At 50.3% G+C, this 13,318-nt stretch overlaps 1 protein-coding gene across 2 annotated transcripts in view; it reads right to left on the bottom strand.

Moving 5' to 3' along the window:
- Positions 1–3,064: 3,064 nt before the first annotated feature.
- The window catches only part of IGSF9 (immunoglobulin superfamily member 9), a 42,988-nt gene continuing 32,734 nt past the window's right edge, over positions 3,065–13,318 (bottom strand). For both annotated transcript variants that reach the window (XM_087705260.1, XM_087705261.1), the window contains exons 18-21: positions 12,058–12,103; positions 8,209–9,543; positions 4,598–4,743; positions 3,065–3,474 (exon numbers count right to left, since the gene is read on the bottom strand). In XM_087705260.1, the coding sequence (XP_087561386.1) occupies positions 3,242–3,474; positions 4,598–4,743; positions 8,209–9,543; positions 12,058–12,103 (1,760 nt within the window). In that variant the 3' untranslated portion in view covers positions 3,065–3,241. The remainder of the gene's footprint in view (positions 3,475–4,597; positions 4,744–8,208; positions 9,544–12,057; positions 12,104–13,318) is intronic.

The following is a 13,318-nucleotide window of genomic DNA, read 5'->3' as shown; positions in this document are numbered from 1 at the left end:
CAAATCAGGAGATGGTTGTTTTTTTAACAGATTAACAGAGTTGGAAGGGACCTTGTAGGTCATCTAGTCCAACCCCTGCTCAAGCAGGAGACCCTATAGCATTTTTGACAGAGGGAAGTCCAGTCTCTTCTTGAAAGCCTCCAGGGATGAAGCTCCCACAACTTCCGAAGGCAACTTCTGTTCTATGGGTTGGTTGTTCTCCCTGTCAGGAAATTCCTCCTTATTTCTAGGTTGAATCTCTCCTGGTTCAGTTTCCATCCATTGTTCCTTAGGGTGCTTTGGAGAATAGCTTGCCCCCCCCTCTCTGTAGGAGCCCCTCATTGGAAGGGGAAGATGTTATCCTGTTTCCCCTGGTCCTTCTCTTCCCTAGACTAGCCGTGCCCTGTTCTTGCAACCATTCATCGTAAGTTTTGGCCTCCAGGCCTTCGATCATCTTAGATAGATTAATATTAACAGAGATGGAAGGGACCTTGTAGGTCATCTAGTCCAACCCCTCCACCCCAAGCAGGAAACCCTACACCATTTCTGACAGAGGGCAGTCCAGTCTCTTCTTGAGAGCCTCCAGGGATGAAGCTCCCACAACTTCCAAAGGCAACTTCTGTTCCATGGGTTGATGGTTCTCCCTGTCAGGAAATTCCTCCTTATGGTTCAGTTTCCATTATTCCTTGTCTGGCCTTCAGGGCTTTCAAAAATAGCTCGCCCCCCCTCCTCTCTGTGGCACCCCTCAAATATGGGAAGTCTGCTCTCCTGTCTCCCCTGGTCCTCCTCCTCGCTAGACTAGCCAGGCCCAGTTCCTGCAACCGTTTTAGTCTCCAGTCCCCTCATCATCCTGGTTGCTCTTCTCTGCACTCTTTCTAGAGTCTCAATATCTTTTTCATAGTGTGGTGACCAAAACTGGATGCAGTACTCTAGGTGTGGCCCTTACTAGGGCTTTATAGAGTGGCATTAAGACCTCCCTTGATCTGGATTGTATCCCTCTGTTGATGCAATATAGGATTGCATTGGCTTTTTTTAACTGCTGGCTCCTATTTAGCTGGTTGTCCACTAAGACTCCAAGATTCCTCTCCCAGTCACTGCTATTAAACCTGGTTTCACCCAGTCTCTATATGGTTCCTTTGGGTTTTCCTTACTTAAGTGTAAAGTGGCTGGGAACAGAGAAGAAGAGCCGAGGTGGCGCAGTGGTTAGAGTGCACTACTGCAGGCCACTTCAGCTGTTATCTGCAGTTCAGCGGTTCTAATCTCACCAGGCTCAAGGTTGACTCAGCCTTCCATCCTTCCGAGGTGGGTGAAACGAGGACCCAGACTGTGGGGGCGATATGCTGACTCTGTAAACCGCTTAGAGAGGGCTGAAAGCCCTATGAAGCGGTATATAAGTCTAACTGCTATTGCTAAGAAAGGGACAGGAAGGGAGGTTATCATTGCTCTGGGTTAAGAGCCTCTAAACATGGCGATTTTCAGATTTGTGGACTTCAACTCCCAGAATTCTCTCGCTTGGCAATCATCCTTGGCCTGGCTGGCCGGGGAATTCTGGGAGTTGGAAGTCCTCAAGCCTTAAAAGTCACGGAGTTTGGAGCTCCCCCCCCCCTTTACTTCGGGTCATCAAATCAGTAGAGCCTGCAGTTTAAAAAAAAAAAAAAGATTCACCCAGATCAATTTTATCTATGTTAGGATCCACTTGGCAACAGGCATATATTTAGGATCGAGGGATTCCCCCGTTTGTCAACTTTCCAGCCAGCTTCCGGCAAGCAAAGTCACGGAGGGAAGGTGGATTCGGCTTAACAATGGCAGCGTTCTGCTTAATGACGATGGAAACAAGCGAAATGAAGCAGAACTTGGCTTAGCAACTTGCCTTTCAACAATTGGGGCTCAACGGTAATCATTAAGCCAAGGATGGACCTTGTACCTCCCTCGGGAGGATGAAGCAACACACCCCAAGGCAGAAGCCTTTGTGAGTCAGAAATAAGTCACACTTCCCCTGACCGACAAGCAAAAATAGCAGGGTCCCTGTTTTTTAGAGCTGCATCACCCCTGATTCACATCTGGCCTGCAGCTGGTGACGTCCGGAATCCCTTCTCTGCGCAAGTGGAGAATTCCCCATGAACTCCGACGCCCTTTTGATGGCCCCCCCAACAAAATAAAAATATTTAGGGATGCGGCGGCTCAGGGGCTAAGACGTTGAACTCGTCGATCAGAAAGGTCGGCAGTTCAGCGGTGCGAATCCCTAGCGCCGCGCAATGGAGTGAACTCCCGTGACTTCTCCCAGCTTCTGCCAACCTAGCCGTTCGAAAGCATGTAAAAAATGCAAGTAGAAAAATAGGAGCCACCTTTGGTGGGAAGGGAACAGCGTTCCATGCGTCTTCGGCGTTGAGTCATGCCAGCCACATGACCACGGAGACGTCTTCGGACAGCGCTGGCTCTTCGGCTTTGAAACGGAGATGAGCAGCGCCCCCTAGAGTCGGGAACGACTAGCACACATGTGCAAGGGGAACCTTTTACCTTTACATTTAGTGTTTAAGAATGGGGGAAAACAGAAGATGAGACAGTATTTCCAGCCTGACATTTGCTGCTGAAAATTTGGGGATGTGGCGCAGAATCCTAAATCCTTGGGGGCTGGGAACCTGTGGCTTTCCAGATGCTGTAGGACTACATCTCCCATCATCGCTGACCACTAGCCAGTGAATTGGGGCTGGGGGAGGAGGACCAATCTCCCCCATTCATTTTATTTCCCTCCTTCCCTCGTCTGCCTTCAAACAAGCCCCTAGACCAATTCTCAAGTTACTTTTGAACCTTCAATGGCCTTCGGCTCCGTCAGTTTGCAAACCGGCTCAGAAAATTATGCGCTATTTTGTGTTTTAAGAATTTACAAGACACCAACATTTGATAAAATATCCTCTCCCCCACCCCACCCCCCGGCAAAGCCCCAAATTTTACCAAACATCCCATCACCTGCTTCTTCAAATCTAGAATCCGGTTGAAAATAAATAACACACCTGTTCACACACAGGGGTGGCGTCAATGTATTTTTTCTCCCTGCCTGCATAAAATATTCCAGAGATTTGGGGAAAAAAGTTTTTTTTTAAAAAAAACGCCTGTTATCTTTGGAATTTACAAAGCAGTTCTCTTGTGTGCCTCTAGAGGGCAGACTTAGCGTTCAAGTTGTCCCAAAGCTGCCCTCTGGTGGACAGACGGTGAACTGTATCCCGCCCCCCTCCAAAAATACAAAATCCCAGGGAAGGGATTTTTAGAATAAGGTGGCTTGTTCAAATCTTTCATCCTTCCCGCCAGGGTCCCTCTTCTGCCGCCGTTGCTGAATCATTTCTCGCCGGCGGCGGTAAGCGAGGAATTCCTTGCGCAGGGCGGCGCAACGCTCCTCCGGATTTGCCAAGGGAAGCGGAGGGCTGGACCCATCCAAGGCGCTGACCGACTGTGAATTAGTAGGAGATGTTCTGCTGGATTCGGTGGAGCCTCTGAAGCCTGCAAAGGGGAGGCAAAGGAAGACACGGGTTCAAGTCACACTAACGCCATCCTTTGGAAGGGGAAGGGGGAACGAGGTCAGTTTGCTTATTTCATAGATAATAATAATAAATCTAATTTAATCATTATCACTAGGTCCAGGGGAGGGAGTGGTGCGGTGGCATAGAATCCATTTGCCTCACAATCAGGAGTTGTGAGTGTACTCACCGAGGCTTCCCAAGAGCATGAAGTCTCGACAAAAAACCCTTTTCTTAATCTACTGCAAATTCTGCTCATTCCCATCCAGCAAAGTCTTTCGAGGGAGGATTTACAGTCACAGACCTTATCTGGCTTGGAGAGCTGCCAGGCTGATCTCTGCAGAACTTGGCCAGGAGTCTCGGAGAGTCACGAATCAATGAAGGGAACTAATGGTCTCTCCTGCAAACTCCACTCCCCTTTCGCTCCTCTTTTACTTCCTCTGGGAGGGGCCATTCATCGTCCACCTGTGGCCTTACTCCCAAGTCGACCCCTGTTCTTTAGCTCTTCCCTTTGTCTGGCAGCTCTGCGCATGCGCACACTGGGAACAGGCTCCAGCTGTTCTTCTGCCTCACTGATGTCTGACTCCGAAGGCAGCTGATAACTGTCAGACGGCTCTGGCCCCCTCTCTGCCTCCGACACAGAGCCCTTCTCAAAGCCTTCCCCAGACTCCAGGACTGGCCCAGGTTCTTCCCCAACCCTCCTCACTCTCCGAATCTGCTGCCCGCTCCGCTGACGGGCTACAACAGTGAGTTTGATCCTAGGTAGAGGCAGATATTTCTCTCTCTGGGCTCAATGAGAATATGTCTGCTGAACAAAGCTCCTCATCGGCAGCAGGAAGGGCATCCAGCCCTTCAAACCCTCTGCTAGCTCCGTTCAGTAGCCCAGACTCCACCCCGCAAGGGAAGACGGGGTCGTTTAAAAGATGATCTCTGCATGAGGCACCAATTCTTTTCAAGCGGTTTCAAGATTGTTTGCCGCAGCTTCAGCATTGTCCCAAAGGCCGTTCATGAATCTTAATCGAATTTAATGCACACAATTTCACGAGTAAAAACCCCTTCCGGAAAGCCTGCTTTTCCCACATGCTTCCACGGAGGTCACTGCTTACTCTGTCTCTCCAAGTCGTGGGCTGCGATAGTGGAAATGGGTCGCTTGGGGTCTCCGCTCCGATAGAGTTGTAAGGCGTCCAGTAACTCCGACTCCAGAGCGAACTCCGAGTCCCATTCGTAGTTTTCATCCACGGAAGTGTTCCTCCTAGGAGAGACCCAATCGAAGGAAACTTAGATGGGCAGCGAAAATGAAAATAGAGAGACGGGTTATTCGCCCGGTGAGCCACTGTGCTTGAAGGGAGCAGACCCTGAGTTCCAGTCCTGCTTTGGATACCAAGCTATCTAGGCGCCTTTGGGCCAGGAGACGGTGGGTTCTAGTCCCGCCTTAGCCATGAAAGCCGGCTGGGGGAATTTGTGCCAATCACTAGGAGACTGGGAGTTCTAGTCCCCCCTTAGGCATGAAACTCAACTGGGTGACTTTGGGCCAATCACCAGGAGATTGTGAGTTCTAGTCCTGTTTTAGGCATCAAAGCCGCTTGAATGACTTTGGGCCAATCACCAGGAGACTGGGAGTTCTAGTCCCCCCTTAGGCATGAAACTCAACTGGGTGACTTTGGGCCAATCACCAGGAGATTGTGAGTTCTAGTCCTGTTTTAGGCATCAAAGCCGCTTGAATGACTTTGGGCCAATCACCAGGAGACTGGGAGTTCTAGTCCCACCTTAGGCATGAAACTCAACTGGGTGACTTTGGGCCAATCACCAGGAGACGGTGAGTTCTAGTCCTGTTTTACGCATCAAAGTCGCCGGAGTGACTTTGGGCCAATCACCAGGAGACTGGGAGTTCTAGTCCCCCCTTAGGCATGAAACTCAACTGGGTGACTTTGGGCCAATCACCAGGAGATTGTGAGTTCTAGTCCTGTTTTAGGCATCAAAGCCGCTTGAATGACTTTGGGCCAATCACCAGGAGACTGGGAGTTCTAGTCCCCCCTTAGGCATGAAACTCAACTGGGTGACTTTGGGCCAATCACCAGGAGATTGTGAGTTCTAGTCCTGTTTTAGGCATCAAAGCCGCTTGAATGACTTTGGGCCAATCACCAGGAGACTGGGAGTTCTAGTCCCACCTTAGGCATGAAACTCAACTGGGTGACTTTGGGCCAATCACCAGGAGACGGTGAGTTCTAGTCCCACCTTAGGCATCAAAGCCGCCTGAGTGACTTTGGGCCAATCACCAGGAGTTCTAGTGAGTTCTAGTCCCACCTTAGGCATCAAAGCCACCTGGGTGATTTTGGTCCTATCTTTGTCAAATTTAGGAAGGAGGAATGATGCATTGAAAAAACTGGCCAAGAAAAACGGAGGGGACCTATCCAGACAGTTGCCAGAAGTCAAGACTAACTCAAACTCCTAATTTTGCAACCTTTTTTTTTTTTTGGGGGGGGGGGGAGCTGCAATTCATTGTTAAGCCAATTACCACATTTCCTGCAACATCACATTGCTCATAAGATTCCCCATTGACTTTGCTTGTCATTGCAAATGGCAAAATCATGTGATGCTGGGATGATGCAACCATCCCAAATACAATTTGGCTGCCAAACCACCAAATTTTGACTCCCTTTGACTGTGAAGGTGCTGCCACCGTCATAAATGTGAGCCGGTTGCTAAGCACCCAGATTGCAATCACAAGAGTGGCGGGCGGGGGGGTGGGGGAGGAGGGGGGGGGAAACGACGACACTGCGATGGTTGTGAATGCAGGGATCAGACCAGGCCACGCTTTTTTCAATGTCATCATAACTTTAAACAGTCACTAAACAAACTGTCGTAAGTCAAGGATATACTGCCGAATGGAATTGGGGGGGGGGGGCGGGGGCGGTTTAAACTTTCATTTAAAATATGCTTTACAAGGAACATCCCCACCTGGTGGATACATTGGGAATAGCAGCTTCCTATCCACCTGTGGCAAGGTCAGAGTTCAAGGTAAAAAGGTAAACTTTCCCCTTGTACATACTGTGCTAGTCGTTTTCGACTCTAGGGGGCGGTGCTCATCTCCGTTTCAAAGCCAAAGAGCCAGCGCTGTCCGAAGACATCTCCGTGGTCATGCGGCCGGCATGACTCAACGCCAAAGGCGCACGGAACGCTGTTACCTTCCCACCAAAGGTTTTTTTTATGTGCTTTTGAACGGCTAAGTTGGCAGAAGCAGGGACAAGTCACGGGAGCTCACTCCGTTATGTAGCCCTCGGGATTCGAACCACCGAACTGCTGACCTTTCTGATGGACAAGCTTAGCGTCTTAGCCACTGGGAGAAGCGTAACTTTTTTTCCTGCCATTCCAAAGGCCTCAACGCCTTGCAAAACACAACTGGCTTAATTCAAAAGGAACTGAAGTGGGTTTGCGTTCACACAACCACACCATACGAGGCGGAAATAAGCAGGGAAAGTTCTGATGCAACACTGTGTAAGAACCTGACTTTGGAGTGAACTACTGTCTGAAATTTGTACAGAGGTGTTTTTGCACATCATGGTTGGGTCAACTCAATCACTGGAAAGTTTAAGGGTTAAATTGCAAAACTGCATCCTCTTTTCAAGGCCGATTATTGTAGGGAAGGACAGAAAGGGTGCTACTTTCACTTAGCAAACTGAAATTTCTCAAAACGCTTTTCTGAAATTTAGTGCTGGAGCTAAATAATACAAAAAAACCCGTTTTCGGTAACTGTGTCTTCCAATTTCAGATAATTTGCTTCCTCTTCTGCCTGGATCATGACACCTGAGGACGGATTCCCGTCTTCTGTGATTAAACCAAGATTGTTCAAAGCTGGCCAACACCGGGTTAATTAAAGCTTAAATGGATAATTCTCTCTCCTGGCAGAACTGAGCTCTGGAAAAATGCCTTGAATTTACAGAGAGGTTGCAATTCCACTAGAGGTCGCCTCTGAGTTCCTAGGGAGGGAGGCCCAGTCTTAAGGACTAGAAACGTGTTAAAACTGTTCTGACCGAGGCTTTTCAAGACCATGAAGCAAATTCCTTGTCCCAGCAAAAAACCCTTTTATTAACCTCCTGTAAATTCCGCTCATTCACCTCCAGCAAAGTCTTTCGTGGGAGGATTTACAGTCACAGACCTTCTCTGGCTTGGAGAGCTGCCAGGCCAATCTCTGTAAAACTTGGCCAGGAGTCTCGGAGAGTCCCGAACCGATTAAGCGAACTAATTGTCTCCTGCAAACTCCACTCCCCTTTCACTCCTCTTTTATTCCCTCTGGGAGGGGCCATTCATCGTCCACCTGTGGCCTTACTGTCAAGTCGACCCATGTTCTTTAGCCGTTCCCTTCGTCTGGCAACTCTGCGCATGCGCACACTGGGAACAGGCTCCAGCTGCTCTTCTGCCTCACTGATGTCTGACTCTGAAGGCAGCTGATAACTGTCAGACGGCCCTGGCCCCCTCTCTGCCTCCGACACAGAGCCCTCCTCAGAGCCTTTCCAGACTCCAGGACTGGCCCAGGTTCCTCCCCAACCCTCCTCACTGTCTGACTCTGCTGTCAGCTCTGCTGGCTGCTGCTGGGCCACAACAAAAACTTCCTTTTATTTATTCCTTGAAGCTCACACCTTTTCACCTTAAGACCACCTGAAAACAGATCCCTACAAAATTCCTCAAGCCTCGCGACCCTCCCGGCATTCGACCTCACCTTTTCTCCAAGACAGCCGCTAAATTCTCCTTTTTGTATCTGTTCTCGTCTCCCACAGAGCTGCTTCGGCCGCTGGGCGCGTCTCCGAAAGGGGAACTGAGGTAGCTGCCCGCTACAGAGGTGGCCAACGACGATGGCCTTATGAAAGAAGCGCTGCCCCGCCCACTGCTTTGGCTGCTGGTCAAGCTGCCCCTCAGGAATTTCTCCGAGGGGAGGGCTTGTGGGAAATTGGTGGTGGGCGACTTGGGCTTCTCGGCGGGCAGCTCGGGCAAGGGGAGGGCCAGGCAGGACAGCTCAGCCTGGGGGCAATCCGGGAGGGGCTGGGAGGACGGCGACGAGGAAGGTGACAGCGTCCATAACCATCCTTGGTCCTTCGGTGGCGGGCTCTCGGTCCTGGAACAGAGGTACAGCGGGCAAGCCAGGGACCCAGGCAAGGGTGTCTTTGCGGGACCCGTATCGGGATCCGGAAGTTGGAGGAAGGACGTTTCCGCGAGCTGATCCTGAACGGTGCTCGAATCGGCCTCCATGTCCATGTAGATGGGACCAGCTGGCCTGTCCTGGTCTGGCATAAAAGACCTCCTGGGGCTGCCTAGAAGTCCGGGCTCATGATTGACGGTCTCCACCAAAGATCCGTCATCTTTTTCATTCTCCTCCGGCGGCCAATCACCGTCCACGTTCATCTCTTTGAAGAAGGGCAAACTCAAATACTGGAGAATCCCACTCTGGGCCGAATTACTCGCGCCGGGGAGGACTGTCGGAGAGGAAGATCTGGATGTGCAGCGAGGTGAGGAGGACGGAGAAGACGCCGCGGTGTCCCGGAGCCACTGGGTATCTGGGATCGTGCTGTACGGTGTGGCGGCACGCAAGGGCTCTCCTTCCTCTGTCAGGCTGCTGCTGCTGTAGTTGAAATAGCGGCCTTGTCGATGGTTTGAAGCCTTGGCTTCCTGCTGGGCCTGTCCGGTGTTCTTGGCTCTCAGGTGGACACTGCGGTGCCACTGGGCTTCCTTGGGAGAGGAGAAGACTTGGAGGTAGGGCTCCGGTGGGCTTTCCCTGTGGGAGGAGGGGCTGTGGCGTTCTCGGGACGCCTCCTCACTTTGTACCACAAAGCGGCCGTCGGGACCTCGGGAGATGCGCTCGAGAGGAAGCGATTGGTCCTCGTGGCTCTTGTAGAGGATGTAATCGGTGCTGTTGGAGGCGTGGCTGCTGGAGAGATTGAGGCTGAGGTTACGGCCGGCTTTCTTGCCCCACGAGAGGGTCCGGGGAAGGCTCGCATAGGGAGACCCCTGAAATTTCAGCTTCATAATGCTGTCCGAGCTCGCCGTACCTGTTGAGTGCCTGTGGGCAAGAGAGAGAGAGAGGGAGGGAGGGAGAGGGAAGGATGAGAGAGAGAGAGAGGGAGGGAGGAAGAGGGAAGGACAAGAGAGAGGGGGAAGGAGGGACGAGAGAGAGGGGGAAGGAGGGATGAGAGAGAGAGGGAGGGAGGGAGAGGGAAGAAGGGAGGGACGAGAGAGAGAGGGAGGGATGAAGAGGGAAGGAGGGAGGGACAAGAGAGGGGGGAAGGAGGGACGAGAGAAAGGGAGGGAGAGGGAAGGGGGAGGGACGAGAGGGAGAGAGGGAGGGAGGAAGGGAGAGGGAGGGACGAGAGGGAGGGAGGAAGAGGGAAGGATGAGAGAGGGGGGAAAGAGGGACAAGAGAGAGAGAGGGAGGGAGGAAGAGGGAAGGAGGGAGGGACGAGAGAGAGACGGGGGAAGGAGGGATGAGAGTGAGAGGGAGGGAGGAAAAGGGAGGGAGGGATGAGAGGGGGGAAAGAGGGACAAGAGAGAGAGGGAGGGAGGAAGAGGGAAGGAGGGAGGGACGAGAGAGAGGGAGGGAGAGGGAGGGACGAGAGAGACGGGGGAAGGAGGGACGAGAGAGAGAGAGAGGGAGGGAGGGAGAGGGAACGAGAAAGTGGGGGGGCTTGTTTTACTAACAGTAGCAAGTGATTCTTCTACCCAATCACAACTTTCCCCACAGTGGTTAAACGCATCCCTGCAGTTAGATACAGATGAACAGTGTTTGAAGGGACCTTGTAGGTCATCTAGCCCAACCCCCCCACCCGAGCAGGAGACCCTGCACCATTTCTGACAGAGGGCAGTCCAGCCTCTTTTTAAAAGCCTCCAAGGATGAAGCTCCCACAACTTCCGAAGGCAACTTCTGTTCCATGGGTTGATTGTTCTCCCTGTCAGGAAATTCCTCCTTATTTCCAGGTTGAATCTCTCCTTGGTCAGTTTCCATCCATTGTTCCTTGCCTGGCCTTCAGGGGCTTTGGAAAACAGCTTGACTCCCCCTTCTCTGTGGCAGCCCCTCAAATATTGGAAGGCTGCTATCTTAAGTTAGTAAACATGGTTGTTAAATGACGCTGGTTTCCCCATTTGACACAATTTGTCAGAAAGTCACAAAAGGGGATCATATAACCCTGGGAACTGCAACCTTCAAGAACTACCTGTAGAGATTTATTATGGAAAACAATACAACCTCTCCCCCCCCCCCCCGGTCGTATTATAGCCCTCTGTTTAGTAAAGAAAAAAAACCCTGTGAGGTCCTTGGTACTCTCTGAGCTTGATTATTTTCTTGCGGGCGTTTCATTACCCAACTAGGTAACAAAATCAGTATTAAAAGAGTGTGGGGTTGGCCGAATGGAAGAGAAGGACGACAATTATGGGCTCAGTGCTCTCTGAGCTAAGTTATTTTCTTGCAGACATTTAATTACCCATCTAGGTAACAACATCAGCATTAGAAAGGTGTTGTGGCCCAGCAGGAGCCGTTGGAGCTGCAAACAGACTCCGAGAGCGAGGGGCCCTATGAGTCGGCTCTGGAAGATGTGGAGGACCCTGGACAGGGTTCCGACTCCGAGCAGGGACCAGAGAGGCTGGTTGGCCACCAGGAGGCCCCTGAGGCATGGAGCAGCGGTGAAAGCCAAAGGGTGTGTGCCCCTGACGTCAGGCCTTGGAGCAGTGGGGAGGAGCTAAGGAAGTTGGTCCTGGACGCCAGGCAATGGCGGGCAGATAGACGCAGAGAACAACTACGCAGATACAGAAGATAATTGGACCCAGGTGGTTGTAATTAGGCTCCTCTCAAGAGAGTATATAAGGAGAGACTTTGGGAGGAGACTGTTTGCAGGATTCAACTTAATTACCGACGCTTGAGAGAAGCTCTTGTGTATATTTCTTATCTTGGAAGTCTGGATTGCTGCCAAGGTGTGGTCAGTGTGTTGATTTACTGTGAATAAATAGTCTAGCAGTAATCTTGTCTTGGAGTGCCTTGGTGTACGGAGAGGGGGGGGTCAGAACAGAAGGGTATGGGGTTTGCTGAATGATTGAGGAGGAGGAAGAGGAGGAGGATAACTATGGGGTCCTTAGTGATCTCTGAGCTTAGTCATTTTCTTGCAGACGTTTCATTACCCAACTAGGTAACAACATCAGTACTAGAAGGGTGTGGGGTTTGCTGAGTGATTGAGGAGGAGGACGACGACAATGGAGTCCTTAGTGATTTCTGAGCTTAGTTATTTTCTTGCAGACATTTCATTACCCAACTAGGTAACAACATCAGTACTAGAAGGGTAAGGGGTTTGCTGAATGATTGAGGAGGAGGAGGAGGAGGAGGAGGAGGAGGACTGGGGTCCTTGATGCTCTGTGGTTTTCTCCTATCTTCTTGCAGACATCTCATGACCCAACTAGGTAACGTCATCAGTGCCGAAGCCTACAAATATTCTCTTCTATGAGAAGAAAGAAAACAGCGGATAGAGGGAAGAGGAGCGGCGGAAGCAACCACGAAAAGTAACAGGTTAAGTAAGGGGATGGTGCAACTTACTGCGTAGACAGAAGCTTCTTGGTGGAGGAAAACACAATGGGTAGATCTGGAAGGTCGTGAGAACACAAAAGGGGAAATTATACAGCATGGGAACACAAAACCAGGCAATTCGTAGAATAATCTGACAACGGGGTGGACAACTGTCACGCCACAATCCGCAGCCACCCAGACACACCCCTTTTGAGCCGAGTTCCCAAATCCCCTCAAGACTCCGCCCAGCCCACCATGCAGGGTGCTTGTTTTGGAGAAAACGGGAGGAGGGAGGGTCAGTGTGTGTGTGTGTGTGTGTGTGTGTGTGTGTCTGCCGTATTGATTTATTTATTAAAAATAATGTCAGGGTTTAAAAAAGTGAAAATGAGCAACAGAGAACCATCACATTCCATTTTTTAAAAAAAATAATCAAATGTATACTAGGTATAAAATGCAGAACTTTGTAACTTCTAATCTATTTGGTTTCAATATACTCCAGACTTTGCTTGATAAAGAACGATGCCGGGAATGGGATCTGGGAAGTCGGAAGGGGGTCAGGGAGGGGGGTTCAGGGGGTGGGTGGGGTGGGGGAGGGTGGAAATATAGACTCAATTTTCAGAACAATGAATGCACTTGGATACTGTTGCTTTTTTTCCCTTTTTTTTTCTTTTCTTCTTTCTTCTCCTTTTATTTTTCTTTTGTTTTAGTACAAAACAAATAGACCAATGAATACTAGAAATACACCGAAGCGAGGTGTAGAGGGAAAGAAGAGGGGGGAATTAAGAGGGAGTGAGAAGGGAATGTAAGGAGGGTGAGATGGTGGGAAGGGGAGAAAGGAATGGCTGAGGGGGAGGGGAAGTAGAAGAGGGGATTGTTGGAAGGGAGAAATGAAAGTTGGAGGGGTAGAAGGAAGGGTGTATGTAGGATAGAAGTGTTATGAGTTGTTTATTGCTTCTTCTTTTTTAACTGCACAGTATTTAAGTGATTGTATAAAGGAAAAGGAAAATGTAATAAAAGATTAATCTTGATAAAATGCAGAAAAAAGGTGAGATAATGCCTGGTAACTCTGTGTGTGCGTGTGTGTGTGTTTGTGTGTGTGTGTGTGTGTGTGTGTGTGTGTGGTGTTTGCAGAGGCCAAGGTGGAAGTCCCCCCCACCCCCAAGAGGTTTTTATAACACCAACAGGGAAAAGGCTTGACCAGTTTCCTGCCACAGCGTGAAGCGAGTTCACTTACTGAATTGAGTGTTTGTGGCAGTGTTTTTTTCTACCATGGCAACTTTTAACATACACT

This window comes from Thamnophis sirtalis, unplaced genomic scaffold (assembly GCF_051295495.1).
Source record: "Thamnophis sirtalis isolate CommonGarterSnake01/CBP01778 unplaced genomic scaffold, rThaSir2_p1.2 scaffold_2, whole genome shotgun sequence".
NCBI classification, from domain to species: Eukaryota; Metazoa; Chordata; class Lepidosauria; order Squamata; family Natricidae; genus Thamnophis; species Thamnophis sirtalis.
The sequence above is the reverse complement of the archived record's forward strand: the minus strand, read 5'-3'. Positions and strand labels throughout refer to the sequence as shown.